The following is a 15592-nucleotide window of genomic DNA, read 5'->3' as shown; positions in this document are numbered from 1 at the left end:
ACCTGTCTTAGTAGAGACTATAGCTACTGTTAGCAGTCTGCTAACTGTGCTGAGAAGCTGTTTGATTGGTGTCCTGTGTTCAGAAACACCAGTGTTGTTTAGTTAGTTCTGTACACTGTTCACTGGTTTGTATTAGTTTGTGTTGTTTGGTGGGTGCTGCTGCTGTGTTTAGGTCTGGCTAAGGAGTTTGGTTGCTTTTGTTTGTGTTTCGCTAATTTAAGAACTGTTAGTCTTTGGTTTGGTTCTTTGAGTTAGGAACATTCACCATCTTGTTTTTCTTGCTAGATAATTATTATATTCAACTTGTCACTGAGCAATAAACCACTTTATGTAAACCATCTCCATCTGGATGTTTTTGTTCCTCCCAGCTGGCCCTAGCGGCTGGATCGTAACACAATGTGAAGAAAAATGTGACAGAATGAACTTCAGCATTTATCAATATAAAATATTGTTACTGATCATGTCAAACACGTCTTTGAGAGGGTTTGAGTTTGTGCAGAAAGTTCAGAATACAGGAGGTCCTCGGTTTACGGCGTCCTCGACTTACAGCGTTTCATCGTTTCATCAGAACTGGTCACATGGAACTAGTTGATGAGTGGATGAATACGTCGTCATGCAGCGCTATCAGACGTCTTTGTTTCCATTCTCTGGTTGTACTCCACCTTGGATTGTGCTGCATTCACTAACTTTTTACCTTCATTATGGCTCCCAGTGTAAGTCAGACTCTTCTGATGCTGGAAGAAAAGGAAAGCCGTCTCCATGGAAGTGAAGTTAGACAGAATAAAACGCTCAGGTTGTAAAAACAGGTCAACATGTTCTGTTATCTTCTAGTAAAATGATTCATACATGCATCAAAGTCATTGGTATTCATGACTTTATGAAGAACTGATGGATATTGTGATGCACGGAACGGATTTGTTTATATTTTCACGGAAGTTCAGACTAACGGCGGAAATGGACTTCCATCAATCTGTAGGAACAGAACTCTGACGTAAGTCAATGACCTGTATTTTCCTCATAATATTTACAGAACAATTCTGCTGTTTGTCTGTTTTCTCTGTCACAGTGGTTAAAAACACCAGATTCTCAGTCTAATCCAGACAAGAAGCCACTCCTGTGCTTGTTTTTCCAGTAAATGACATTTATTCTTCAACAGTCGGCTTTACATCGCAGTAGCAGGAACCATGCAGTCGAGCTCTTTATGGCGACACGAACAGTAAAGATATTCCACATCACAGATCACAGAGAAACACAAACACCAAGCATCCCTCCGGCTCACTCCTTTACATATTTACACCAGCTCAGCTTCAGCTTTCACCCTGTCCTCCCATCCTTCAGGTCTTCTAGCTGGGAAAGCAGTGGTTGAAGTGAAAAAGGTAGGAGGAGTAACAGTAGAGCAAGGCACACATTTATAGTTTAAAGATCTCACACCAACCCAGACCTCCACTAACCTTCATCTCAGAGTCTAGAAAGTAAAAAATGAGCCAGTGGTGAACTTCCATACAGCAGATTAATAGTCAGCAGACCTTCACGTCTACACAACACCTCCTCAGCTTTGGTCGTGTTGCATAGATTAGATACCTTTAGTTGTTCTGCTTCACCTGACAGCAAACAGAAGAAAGATTCTCCTCCACAGCAGACAGGAGGAGAAGCAGCCATGTTCCTATAACCAAGCTGAAGGCCACCAGACCTTCCAGACAGAACCCAGGGAACATCAAAAAGATGCATCGGTTCATCAAGTTCAGTTCAGCTGCAGAAGATGGATTTAGAGTTGACTAGTTAGTGATGAAGGCAGCCTGAATGTGTGCTTCAAACATTAAATAATATCTACAGAGATCCATGAAACTCTCAGGCGTTTGTAAAGGTGGAACATTTGGAGTTAAACACCCAGAAGCTGTTGCTTTTATCAGAATTTCCTCCAATTTTGGACCAAATTTAACTAAATCTGAGCAAGGAACCTGGATTTGGAGGTTTTTGGGTAAAAGGTTCAAACCAGTTCAAACAAGTTTAAAGGTTTGAATCCTGAAATCCAAACAGAGTTGAGCTCGTTTCTCAACCAGCTGGAGATCATTAAATCCATTCTTCAGCTCAGATCAGGAGTTTCTGACCTCCTAAAGAAGTTTGGATGCTTTAAGGATGTTGGTTCATTTCTAGAACAGTAACAGCGTCAGACATTAAATAAAGAGAATTATCTCCTTTGTTTTTTTGTTTCTGAGGACATTAACAGGTTTGGTGACGCTGGATTCCACAGTTTGACTGTAGAGATGAATGAGAGCTTTAAAGTCTACCAGCCTGAGGTGGAACTTTTAGTCTTCAGATCCTCAGAACTTCTTCAGTCTTGTTCAATCAGTTTTAGTCGTCTGTAGGTTGATTAGTTGGCTGAAAGAAAGAGGAAGTTCTAGGATGAACCCATTATATCTGGAGGAATAGAACCTGTTTTCACCACTGTCAGAAGTATTTTACGTTTACTGAACGTTTACTGGGGAACTAAACATCATCATGCTACAGGAATCATCATGTTTTATTTAATTAACTTCAGCTCTAAATTCTACTATAAATCCAGAATAATAAACCTGTTGACTTCTCTGATCAAAGTCAAGTTTATACAGAATGAGACCACAAGTATTTGGACAGTATTGGTCTGAACACCATATCAGCTGTCCACATACTTTTGCCAGCTGATTGTAACATACTATTAGTCGTTTTATACTAACTTCCCTTCTAGCATCTTTTGTCTCCACAGTGATGATGCACCTGTAAATCCTGACCAGGCATCTTCATGTCAGCCAACACTGACTTCCTCCAACCTTTAAATCTAACCCTGACGCTAATTACCAAAGGCTAACCTTCTTTGAACTAATTTTTGGTGACAGGGACGTTCCTCTTAATGCCAGATTTCCAGATGAGGCGTCTTCGTATCAGGAAACATCATCTTCCTCCAGTCTTTAACCTTAAAACTAACTCTAACTGTCCAACCTTAAACCCCTTAACTCTAACCCTACTAACCCTAACATCAACATCCTTCAACCATTAACGCTACCTCTTAAACCCTAAAACTAACCCTAACCCTCCAACCTTAAACCCTAACCCTTCCAATCCTAACCCTCTTTGACCTATTCTTCGCTTCCAGTGGTGTTGGTCTTTGAGCCAGTTTGGTTCTGTAGCTCAGACTGAGTTCATCAGAAACAGCAGCAGGTTTAAACTCAGACGTCTTTTCACCTCCAGGACGTAACAAAGCGCTACTCGTGCTACGACGCTGCAGCAACTTTTAGGTTTTCTATGGTGAGATTACAGGAAGTTCTAGAAACTCATGCAAAGATGGGAGGTGGAGGCAGAACAATACTGAGGTAGAAGATCACAGAAAAAACTAAGAAGGTTTTAAAACAGACTGAAAGTAACCCAGCAGTGAGTTTAAGGTTCTCTGTGAAGCCAAACTGAGAATAGTGGGACCAGCTGATGGAATAAAGGGAGGAAAATTCACCTCATGCTGCTTTAATTACCGAGAAACAAACCGTCCGACTGCCTGAACTGCAGCTAGACACCCTTTATCTGGTTTCTGTGGTTTGTTCTGAGATATTTCCACGATGAAAACTGTAAAGAAGCATCAGGAAACACTGACAGCTGAAGAACAGTTCTTAATTCTGATTCTGGAGTTTTTATCTTTGAGTAGCTTCAGATTTATCTTTCATTTGAATTCAGATGGATTTAGGAGTTGAAGAGGAACCAGACAACGTCTTTGAGAAACCAGCGTCCATCAAACATCAGAAAGGATCTCAAATAAGCCTCATTAGTTAATAATAAATAGTCCTATTAATCCTATTCATTTAACCTGTTGTAGACTGAACCAGCCGAAAACAAAAGTTTAAAAAAAATAATAAAAAGTCCAGTTTTATGCAACAAATCCAACATGAATGTGACTCAGTGGAATAAACAGTTTCTTCTGTTTTAATTCTAACAATCAGTGGATAAAGTGGTCGGATATTATTTCACTACGTTATTATAATTATTAAATCCTTCTGAACATCCAGTTAAACAGCAGCTCCATAAACCCTCACATCCAGATGATCTGATCCCAGCAGAGTCTCTGAAACCTCCAGTCCACAGATGGAAGGAGGAACCTGGAGGAACCTGGAGGAACCCAGAGAGAGATCAGCTCTGTGGGGAGGAGACGATAGAGATCCTTAGAGATGGATCCTGGAGGCTCCTGAAGCCACCATGGAGGGTCTCTGAAGGAGGAACAGAAGGAACCAGTTAGTTCTGATGGAAACGAGATGTTGGTTATCTTCCAGACCAGGAGGGTCAAACTCATCTTAGTCCAGGTTCTACATCCAGTCTAGTCTGATCTCCAGTGGACTGGACCGGTAAAACCAGTAAAACCAGTAAAACCACAGCATAGTAACCTCTAAATAACCACAACTCCTACTGGTTCCTTTGTTTTAGTACAAAAATGTTCACATTTAAAGAATTATCTTTTTACTAAACATCACAAACAACCTGAAATTTATTCAGAAAAATAAATTCAGTTTCATCAGCATTTCTCCTCAGTTCATCATTTCTACATTACAACTTCCAGATCACAGAGTGTCTACAAAGGAACACAACATTTAGTGACCTGGAGCTGAACCACTGGAGGATCACAACCACAAAAGAAGACAAAAAACAACAAGTTTAAGACAAAATATTACAAAAATGAGACACAAAAGAACAAAGAACAATCTAGTATTTTACTTTCTGATCCAAACAACTTGTCATGGTCTAGAAATGATTTTAAATTTATAGTTTTACTAATTTACAATCTGCAGTTAATGTCTTCTCTGGAATTTTTACACTTTGAGGGCCGGATTGGACCCTCTGGAGGACCACTTTTGGTCCACGGGCCTCATGTTGGACCCTCTGGAGGACCGCTTTTGGTCCACGGGCCTCATGTTGGACCCTCTGGAGGACCGCTTTTGGTCCACGGGCCTCATGTTGGACCCTCTGGAGGACCGCTTTTGGTCCACGGGCCTCATGTTGGACCCTCTGGAGGACCGCTTTTGGACCACGGGCCTCATGTTGGACCCTCTGGAGGACCGCTTTTGGTCCACGGGCCTCATGTTGGACCCTCTGGAGGACCGCTTTTGGTCCACGGGCCTCATGTTGGACCCTCTGGAGGACCGCTTTTGGTCCACGGGCCTCATGTTGGACCCTCTGGAGGACCGCTTTTGGACCACGGGCCTCATGTTGGACCCTCTGGAGGACCGCTTTTGGTCCACGGGCCTCATGTTGGACCCTCTGGAGGACCTCTTTTGGACCACGGGCCTCATGTTGGACCCTCTGGAGGACCGCTTTTGGTCCACGGGCCTCATGTTGGACCCTCTGGAGGACCGCTTTTGGTCCACGGGCCTCATGTTGGACCCTCTGGAGGACCGCTTTTGGACCACGGGCCTCATGTTGGACCCTCTGGAGGACCACTTTTGGACCACGGGCCTCATGTTGGACCCTCTGGAGGACCTCTTTTGGTCCACGGGCCTCATGTTGGACCCTCTGGAGGACCGCTTTTGGTCCACGGGCCTCATGTTGGACCCTCTGGAGGACCGCTTTTGGACCACGGGCCTCATGTTGGACCCTCTGGAGGACCACTTTTGGTCCACGGGCCTCATGTTGGACCCTCTGGAGGACCGCTTTTGGACCACGGGCCTCATGTTGGACCCTCTGGAGGACCTCTTTTGGTCCACGGGCCTCATGTTGGACCCTCTGGAGGACCGCTTTTGGACCACGGGCCTCATGTTGGACCCTCTGGAGGACCACTTTTGGATCACGGGCCTCATGTTGGACCCTCTGGAGGACCACTTTTGGACCACGGGCCTCATGTTGGACCCTCTGGAGGACCACTTTTGGTCCACGGGCCTCATGTTGAACCCTCTGGAGGACCACTTTTGGACCACGGGCCTCATGGTGGACACCCCTGGTCCAGTAAATATTTGAAGTCAGCTTCAGTGACATGATGGGAAAACACACTAATAACTTTGTGACTGTCAGTGAAAGTTTACCGTCAGGAAAATGCTTCCAACTGGATGAAATCAGATCATTAGATTTAAAAATCTGTCATTTACAGGATTCTTACATTTTATTTTACCATTTTTTTCTGCCTCTATAAATACCTAAAAAAGTGAATAAAATGACATCTATAGGCACTGTAGACATGTTTCTGTTTGCTGTTCCTTCAGTTTTACAGCTGATGTCTGAGGTAGAAGCAGGGCATTGTGGGTAGCTTCCTGTCGTATTTGGGTGACGTGTCTTATTCCTACATTTATATTCTGCTCCAGATTCTGCTGCTGATGTTTGTTTCTGTGTTTTCTGTGAAACTTGGAGAGCGAGGAGCTGCAGCCTGATCTGAGTCTCCAGAGTTTATCTGCAGACCTTCTGCTGTCTGGGTCACAGCGCGCATCATCAGCCGCAGCACCATTGCTTTAATTGCACCGCGTGTGTGTGTGTGTGTGTGTGTGTGTGTGTGTGTGTGTGTGTGTGTGTGTGTGTTCAGTGTGTGAACAGGTGGGATGGACCGGGCCTCGCCGTCGGGTCAGGACCAGCTGTACGCATCACTGACATGACGTGTGCATGTGTGTGTGTCCTCTGTCGCTGCTCTACATGTGTGTGTGTGTTTCAGTGTGTGTGTGTTTCAGTGTGTGTGTTTCAGTGTGTGTGTGTCTAACCTGCAGCTGTTGGGCTGTCAGAGCTTCTACCTGGACTCACCTGCTCTGCCCCCGGGGTGTGTGTGCTGCTGCAGGTTTGTGTGTTTGAGGACGGGGGCAGGAGGGTTTGTTTCGCCCTGGAGGCAGCCATAGGGCCACACACACAAAAAAACAGTAAAACACACACTAAGACACACACTAAAACACACAGTAAGACACACTAAAACATATTAAAACCCACACATTAAAACACAGTAAAACACACAGTGTAACACACATGATAACACACACACTGAAACACACACAAAAACACACTAAAACAAACACACTAAGACACACACTGTAACACACACTGTGATTGTGTCAGTGTTGGTCTTTGTTCGTATTCTGCAGCTTCCTGCTTTGGTTTCATTTTAAAAACATAAAATATGATGAGAAACACAGTAACAGTCCAGCAGCTCCACTTTATAATTACAGACACTAAGAATATATTACATTATTATAAATAATAATAAAGAGTGGTGCAGCTCCAGCTGGAAGACAGTCACAGATCCAGGTATGAATTTACTGATTAAATGATGACTGTGTGTGTCTGTTGTACAGCACGTTCCTTCAGACTGGTTCATGTGGGTTTGTTTGGTTTTTGTCATTTTCTTTCTTGTGTTGTTTAGTGTCTCATTTTTTTTTGCCATTTTGTCGTTTTGTCTCTATTTGTGGCTTTGTGTGTCTTTTGTTGTGTCTCTTGCTTTTGTCTTATTTGTGAGTTGTTTTGTCTCACGTTTTTGTCAGTTTGTGTCGTTTTGTGTCTGTCAGAGCAGCAGCAGGAGGAACAACGACAGAGAATCCTGCTCTACAGAACCATGTGGGACGTTTATCGTGGTTTTCAGGATGTTGGACGTTTGTTGCGTTTTTTTGTCATGTCGGACATTCTTTGCATTTTTTGTAATTTTGGATGTTTTTGTGATTCTTTTGTCGTGTCGGACGTTTGTTGCATTTTTTTAATGTCGGACGTTTCCTGCGGGTTTTTTCTGTAGTTGTGGAAGTTTTTTATCGTGCTGACTCACCGTGACAGTCCTAGAGGTGGGCGGTCTCACTGAGGCTTGGCTCCGCCCCTGTGATGATCTGGAGGTGTGATTGACAGCTGAGTTCACCTGAGAGAGAAAAGGTTGGACAGAAACAGGAGAAAGATGTTCAATAGCTGCAGAGACGTCTTTAACATCCAGTTTATCCTGTTTGATTCTCTGAGTTTAAATCTGCTCCTCCTGCTGCTCCTCCTACAGTTCCTCCTCCTCCTCCTCCTGCTGCTCCTCCTACAGTTCCTCCTCCTCCTCCTCCTCCTCCTCCTGCTGCTCCTCCTACAGTTCCTCCTCCTCCTCCTCCTGCTGCTCCTCCTCCTCCTCCTCCTCCTCCTCCTGCTGCTCCTCCTCTTGCTGCTCCCGTGGTTCTGGTGTTCCTGCCTGTGTGTTGTGCGGTAAATAAAGAGGCTCTGGAGCTGCTTTGGGCTCATTTGCATGAAGAAATAGAAAAGTTAAAGAAAGTCGCTAATTCAGCAATGAAGGAAGAGAAGCTCTCAGCTGATGAATCCTAATGAAACATGACTGTAGATAGGCGGTATGCTGATGGACCTCCTCCTGGAAAATGAGGAGTCTGCAGAACCTCCTCTACCCCTGGAGGAGGAGGAGGAGGAGGAGGAGGAGGAATAACTGGAGGAGAATCCACAGAAGCAGTGTTTCCATTCTGCTCCTGCTATCAGCGTTTATCCACCTCTGAAATGGAAATGAGGCTCATTACATGCATGCAGCACAGCCTGGGCTGGGACTAATACCTGGAGCAGAGAGGAGCGTATCGTGGGCTGTATAATGTCCCGAGATACTGGCGGCTAATACACTCACCTGGCTGGCGTCCTGCAGTGGGAGGCTCCGCCCCTTCCTGCCCCGCTGCCCCTCCTCCTTATCGCCTCCCATCGGCCGGCGCTTCATTTGGGGATTAACGCCGGCGGGCGGCTCTTTGGGGGGATTTGTGGCGGCGCTGCGGACTCTTATCTGGGTCATTACGGCGCCGTTATTGGATTGGAGCGCTGGAGTATCTGCTGAACGCCGGTAGGAGTCTATCGGCCCGACACGAGCCCAGGGATTAAGATAAGGAGCCGGGTTCCCGCTCTGCTGCCTGCTGACAGCCACAGCTCCTCGCCGCTCACCGCCACAGGAGGCAGGAGGTTCTGATCCGGGGCCCTGAGGCTCCTCTGAGGCCTGGAAGTCCTCCTGGCTGGAGTCCAGATGGACGGTCAGGTAGCCCAGAGCCTCACCTGTCTCAGGTAGGTTGTATCCAGGAACTGGGCCGGGATCAGAACCGTCCCTCCGGAGGCGGCGGGCCTTCTTGGTCAGAACCATGCTGTAGCAGAGCGGCGGGCCCAGGTAGACCTCCTCAGTGCAGGCCGGGAACAGCGTCTCCTCGTCCCGGATGTCTGGACTGGGAGGCAGAGATGGAACCGGACTGGTCTGGTCCAGGTCCAGAACGGCGGTCCTGGAGTCCCCCGTCAGGTCTGGACTGGGACTGTGGATGGAGGACGGGAGGCTGTACGGCGCTGGAGTGGAGCTCTTCTCCTCAGAACACTGGATGACTTCTCCACAGTCGCTGTCATGAGAGGACAGGGACAGGTAGGAGTAGAAGTCACCTTTACGCAGGTGGAGAGGACGGTGGGCGTGTTCCAGGACCTGCAGGAGACAGGAAGTAGAACCCAGATTAGTTCTGGAGGTGTGGATGGGCCAGCTGGAGGTGTAAAGACATTTTATCGTAAAAAAAAGACAAAAAAAACCCCTCCTCAGTGACTCCATTCATCATCAGAGTTTAGAAAGAGACAGAATCATCAGACGTCTGAATCTCCAACAGTCCTTGAACACGTCACAGATGTCAACGATTCACCAAATCTGAAGATGAACTTCTGACATTTACTCTTTTCTGATGTCTCATTTTATTATTTGCAAAAAAAACCCCACAAAATACAATTTGAACCCAGAATCCAGACTAACAGAAAACATCCGACACCATCTGACTAAAACACTAAAGGTAGATTCATCCGCAGCTGAAAATAGTCCCTGAAGATGTTGTTTCCTCCGACTGACGGAACGTTTGGCTCTTTTCAGTTTCTTCATTAAATTATTTCTGCTGTTTTTGTCCCTTAAATACACAAATCTAGCCTAGCCGCGCTAGACAACCCACGGCAATGAATTTAATTCTCTGCCAGGGTGGGTCTAGTTACCCTCCATAAGGCTGGAGGCTGGATTCTCCTAAAACTGGCCGGACCAATCACCATGAAGTGTAGAGTCAGAAGGCGGGCGTAACTAAGTGACGACAGAGGCGCGACGATTCTGACAGAAACAACCGGAAACAATAAACAGTTATCTTTGGACTCGGCTTTGGCCACAGCCCTTAAAGATTTGAAGCTAAAATTCAACTTGAAAGATAAACAAAGGACGGCACTGAAGTGTTTCATTGAGAAGAAAGACGTATTTGGACTTATGCCGACGGGATATGGCAAATCCTTAATATACCAGTTGGCTCCGCTGGTTGGGAAGCTAATGGGACTTAGCCACAATCCGGTGCTCTAGGAACTACGTCAGCCTATTCGTTGCTCTGATTGGTTGTATACCTACCCAACTGCTGCAGAGGGATTTGATAGACAACCTTTTAGCCGCCTCCCTCCTTGTCGAGCTTCCCTAGACCCTTGTGCCGTCAGAAACATGGGGCTAGCGCGGCTAGGCTAACACAAATCTGAATATTTCAGTAAAATGTCTCCTTTAGCAAACATTTGCACCCGATTCCTTTAAAAAACTAAAACTTGTGAACTTCTCAGCACCAGATGGAATCTCTGACATGAAGTTAATAAATACATCTTTAACCCCAGAAAACAGCAGAGATCCTCCTGCAGCTCCACAGCTTCAAATCATCACTAACCCTGATTTAAATGAACAGTTTCTGATCCGTTTTAACCCTCTGAGGTCCAGAACCAGAACCATCTGAACAGAAGCTTTTTTAAACTTTCTGCTTCTTAAATGTCTGAATCTTTGTGTTTTATTGGGACTCTTGTGTTTCATTCTCAGCAAACTGTAAATAAAAATGACTCCGTGTATTCCTGACATTCGTTTTATGCATTATTTATAATTTAGCATCAAAGCATCAAATCCTGATTTACATATTAATATTTTACACTTTACATAAAGTTTTCTGCCTGATTTCTTCTGAGAAATAAACTGATTAGCTTTGAGAAGATCCTGATTCCATCCTAGAAGTTCTGATCTGTGAGGCGGTTTATTGAATTACTGCGACCCACTGAACTCATTAGAACTTCTAGATGAAACGTCCTCCAAATGTAGAGAAAATAAAAGCTGGAAACAGACTTTAATGTCATTAATGATGAGAATATTTAACCTATTTGCTGTATTTTGCGGTTTGTTTGAAGGCACAGAGGCACAAACGGTCATTTTTATTGTTATTTTCTGATCAGGTTTTATGTTTTTGGTTCCTCATCTGGAGTTTTTAATCTGTTTTGGGGCATTTTAATTCTCCTTTGTCTCATAGTTGGAGTTTTTTTTAATCTGTTTAGAGCATTTCTACTCTACCTTGTCTCTGATCTGAGCCAGCGACGCTGGACTCGGTTCCTGGACGTTCTGGTCGGGTTCTTCAGTCTGGTTCTCTTTGCTCTTCAGGGCCACCGAGGTCATGTCGATGATCTCCATCACGAAGCCGTGGACGTCCTCCTTGCTGCCGTGAGGCGTGGAGGAGAAGCAGCAGGAGGTCTGAGGATGGAGACACCTCCTGGGCTTCGGAGATGAGTCTTTGTCTCTGACCTGCTGCTTCGTCTCCTCCGTCACGAAGGAGGAGAACTTGAACTTCTCCTGGATGGTGATGGCCTTCCTTCCTGCAGATGTTCTGCTGGTGGATCTGCAGTCGTCTACCGGAGACAGCAACGGAGGCGACGGCTGGGCGGAGCTGTGACACGGCAGCTCCCCTCTCAGCTGGCCGACCAATGAGGAGCCTCGGTTGGAGGCGAAGGGGCGGAGCTCGCAGTCCGACTCCTGTTTCGCCACCAGGTGGACGTCTCCGGCATAGACGAACGCCTCCCTCAGAGGTTCTCCTTTCTTGGTGAAGACGCTGGCCTCCTCCCTCAGCAGCTCGTCTTCGTCCCTCCCCTTCAGGCAGCTCTGCTCCACGTTCCCGTTCTCCACATCATCCACAAACTGGCTGATGTAGCTCCTGGTGGCGTTTCTCCGGTTCTCCTCCTCTGTCTCCCTCTGCTCTGTCCTGGTGTCCTTCAGCCTGCCGGACAGGAAGCAGCGCTGCTCGTTGCTCTGGGAGGAGTAGGAGGTCAGGTTGGTTCCACACTGCAGCTCGTCTCTGAGTCCAGCTTCGGTTCTGGAGAAGGAGGAGGAGGTGCGAGGAGGTCTGATCCAGCTCTGCAGCTCCCTCTTCATGTACTCGAAGCCGAGCACGTAGGATCCCTCCATCTCCTCCTCGTCCTCGTCGTCTTCGTCCTCGTTGGCTGAAGACGCTCCGCTGAGTCGCTCCTCCTCCTCGTCCTCCTCGTCCCGGACGCCCAGCTCCTCCTCGGTGAGCGTGAGCGTGGAGGAGGACAGGAGGTCGCTGTCGTCCTCGTCCTCGTCGGTGCAGGCGGAGACGTTCACCACCATGCTGAGACTCGCCGCGTCCGCCTCGTCGGCGCCTCCTCTGTTACCGTGACAACGCTTCCTGCAGGAGTTGGCGTTGGGAGGCTCCTCCTCGACCCGGCGCCGGGTTCTGAAGACTTCGGAGCCCAGAGACGAGTCCTCGGTGCTGCTGAGCTCCGTCAGAGACGCCGTGGCCGAGCTCTCGTTGATCAGCGACGGTGGTCCTCTCCTGGACGGAGCTCCGGACAGAAGACCCTGACGACCACCGAGAGAAGGAGACGCAGGAAGTCGACTCCTCTGAGGGGAGGTGCTGCGGAGCGTCATGTCGGAAACGCTGCGGGTCATCTTGGCCTCCAGAGGACTCTGGATGTTCTCCAGACGCTTCAGGAGATCCAGTGTTCTCCTGCTCAGCTCCCCAGAGGAGGGTTCTCCTGGGACAGCTTCAGGGTTCTTCTTCCTCTCTGGTTCTCCTCCAGCGTGTCCTCCTCTCTGCTCACCCAGGCCTCCCGTCTCCTCGTCGGCGCTCCGACACGGCAGCAGGCAGCTCTCCAGGGAGGCGCTTCGCTGCAGAGGGTCTTTGGACGGGAATAACTCAACGCCGAGAGCCAGGAGGGACTCCAGGGAGGAGCCCTGGGACAGAGCAGGAGAGGAGGCCCGGCGCCTCCCAGCAGGAGGCGTCTCCAGACCTGGAAGCTGACCGACATCTCTGCAGGACTCCACGCTGACTTCTCCCACCTCGAAGTCCGAGTCCGAGTCGGCAGGAGTGAGGATTCCTCGTCCGTTGATGAGGACCTCCACAGCTTCTCCTCCTCTCCTGGTCCTCCTCCTCTTCTCCTCCTCCCTGGTTCCCTTGGTTTCTCCTCTCAGCTCCTCCCTCCTCCATGCTTTCTCCTTCTTCTGGCCTTCAGTCCTGTGGTCGTTCAGATGTTCCTCCTCCGTGGCGGTTGTGGTCTCGGTGTCTCCGGTGTCGCTGACGATCCCGCTCTCACACTCCGACCTCCGACTGGTCGACCGGCCGCTTCCTCTTCCTCCTTCGCTCTCCTCGGTCCGATCTCCTCCTCGACCTCCCAGCAGGTCTGGAAGAGACTCGATGGAGGAGAAGGATGAGTCTTTGCTGAGGCTCTTCAGCAGGAGCTTCCGTTTGGACTTGGTTCTGTTCAGGGAGGTCTGAGGGAAGTGGGGCTGGCGGTAGAGCTCCACCTGGTGGAGGCTGAAGACCTGGTAGATGTTGTTGTTCTGGGGGACGGTTCTGGAGGTTCTGGACTCCATCTCTGGACACTGATTGGCCGGATCCTCGGTTCTGACCTCAGCGGGTTGGTTGCTGTTGGTCGGAGCGCCGTCTGAAGGCAGGTTTGATTCTGAGGGGAGGTTCTGCTTCAGGTCGGGTTCCTCTGGTGGTTCTGATTCTGTGATGGTCATGTCGGTGTCGTCCCACTCCCAGGAGTCTTCTGGAGCTGGAGCCACTGGACCTGCTGAGATGGGGCTGATCTGACGGAGGTCCACCAAACCCGGCTCCAGGAGGCTCCCAGGAACCTGCAGACACAAGAAACAGGAACGTTTGGAACGGTTCTGAGGAGATTCAAGAAAAACACAAACCTGGACCTGAACAAGAACCTTCAACATCATTTCTGTCTCTGGTTATCTTCTGCTCTTTTATGGAATATTCAACAAGAAAAAACCTAAAATCAGGAGAAACCGGATCACTGCTAGAACAGAGAAGAGACGGAACATGACTGTCAAGAAGTTCTGGTCCCAATATTTGATGTAAAGTCTGCACGATAAAAATCCAAACATACGGGCTCATTTTGGACACATCTGGTCATTTTAAACTAGTTTTCAGTCACTTTTGATGATTTTGAAGTAGTTCTGGATGAATTTTTATAATTCCAGACAAGTTTCAGTCAGTTTAGACTCTTTTTTTTTGGCAATTTTAAGCAATTTTTGGACAAATGTTGTCATTTTAAACTGGTTTTGAGCCATTTTAGAAAAGTTTCAGCCATTTAAGACAATTTATTGACATTAAAGCAAACTTTCACTTCATTTAAGACACATTTTTATGATTTTAAACAAATGGTGAGTGATTTTGGACTAATTTTCAATAAAGTTATGAGACATTTTGCTCAATCTGCTAACATTTTAAATGAATCATTTTAGGTTATCTTTTGTCATTATAAGCAAATATTGGACAAATCTTGTCATTTTAAAGTGGTTTTAAGTCATTTTAGACAATATTTTGTCATAAAAGCACAGACAAATCTCTGGAAAAAGTCACTTTGTTCTAGTTGAAGAAGTGACTTTAAACTTAGACAGAACCGGGACTAAACTCTGCTTCCAGGGCTTAATGTGAGACTCGGTTCTAAACTCCAGCTTCAGGCGTCGCTTATCGAGTCCAACATCCATCAACCGGAGGAAATCTTTCCTGATGAAGATGAAACCGTCCTCTGATCTGTTCTTCTTCTTCCAGACAGTTAAACTGTGAGTCTTTTAAACCTGTTTCCTCTGAGCTACACTCTCTCCTCCACATGTCGTGTGACGGCTGGAAACCAGAGGAATCTTCCAGCGATTCCTCATAAATCTCAACACAAATTATTCCTCTGTGGAACAAAGCGATGAATAATTCAAAGAGACTTGTGAGAGAAGCGCAGCAGCTGAAAACCCCAAAGTAAATACGTAATCAGAAGCCGTCTGAAAATATGCTTAGACACAGGAATTCTGCTTCCACAGACATAATTATACAAATTGCTCGGCGTCTCGTTAACAAGAGAGGGGGTGATTCGTATTAGCCATTCATAGCCTATTAATCTAATAAACTGGCTGTGTGTGTGTGTGTGTGTGTTTATTCCCTGCTGCTGATAAGGACGGAGCTTTAAAAACACTCGCAACTCTGAGAGGAGAGGCCATCAATCACAATAATCCAATCAAATCCTCCGTTTGATGACCTGTGGAAACCTTCTGCACAATTCAGACCATATTTGATCTCTTTTCTATCATTTCACAACAGTTTATTAACAAGTAGAGGCCGTTTTATTAGGAACACCAGAACCTGTGTGGGATTCAGAGGGTTAACCCTGACCAGTCCACCAACCAGAAACAACCGGACTCACCTGCTCATTTCAAACTGGTTTTCAGTCATTTCAAACTGGTTTTCAGTCATATAAAGAAGGTTTTCAGAACCTCCAGCCTCTGGACCTCCCTCCCTGACATCAGAACCATTTTAAACCCCGTCTCAAACCCACCTGTTCAAACCATCCTACTCTC

At 47.0% G+C, this 15592-nt stretch overlaps 1 protein-coding gene across 1 annotated transcript in view; it reads right to left on the bottom strand.

The window, feature by feature from the left end:
* Positions 1–1120: 1120 nt before the first annotated feature.
* akap6 (A kinase (PRKA) anchor protein 6) overlaps positions 1121–15592 on the bottom strand; it is a 176834-nt gene continuing 162362 nt past the window's right edge. Inside the window, exons 20-23 of the mRNA XM_051947550.1 lie at positions 11291–13867; positions 8564–9385; positions 7736–7822; positions 1121–4226 (exon numbers count right to left, since the gene is read on the bottom strand). Coding sequence (XP_051803510.1) covers positions 4182–4226; positions 7736–7822; positions 8564–9385; positions 11291–13867 — 3531 coding nt within the window. The 3' untranslated portion in view covers positions 1121–4181. The remainder of the gene's footprint in view (positions 4227–7735; positions 7823–8563; positions 9386–11290; positions 13868–15592) is intronic.

This window comes from Acanthochromis polyacanthus, chromosome 1, assembly GCF_021347895.1.
Source record: "Acanthochromis polyacanthus isolate Apoly-LR-REF ecotype Palm Island chromosome 1, KAUST_Apoly_ChrSc, whole genome shotgun sequence".
Classification (NCBI taxonomy): domain Eukaryota; kingdom Metazoa; phylum Chordata; class Actinopteri; family Pomacentridae; genus Acanthochromis; species Acanthochromis polyacanthus.
The sequence above is the reverse complement of the archived record's forward strand: the minus strand, read 5'-3'. Positions and strand labels throughout refer to the sequence as shown.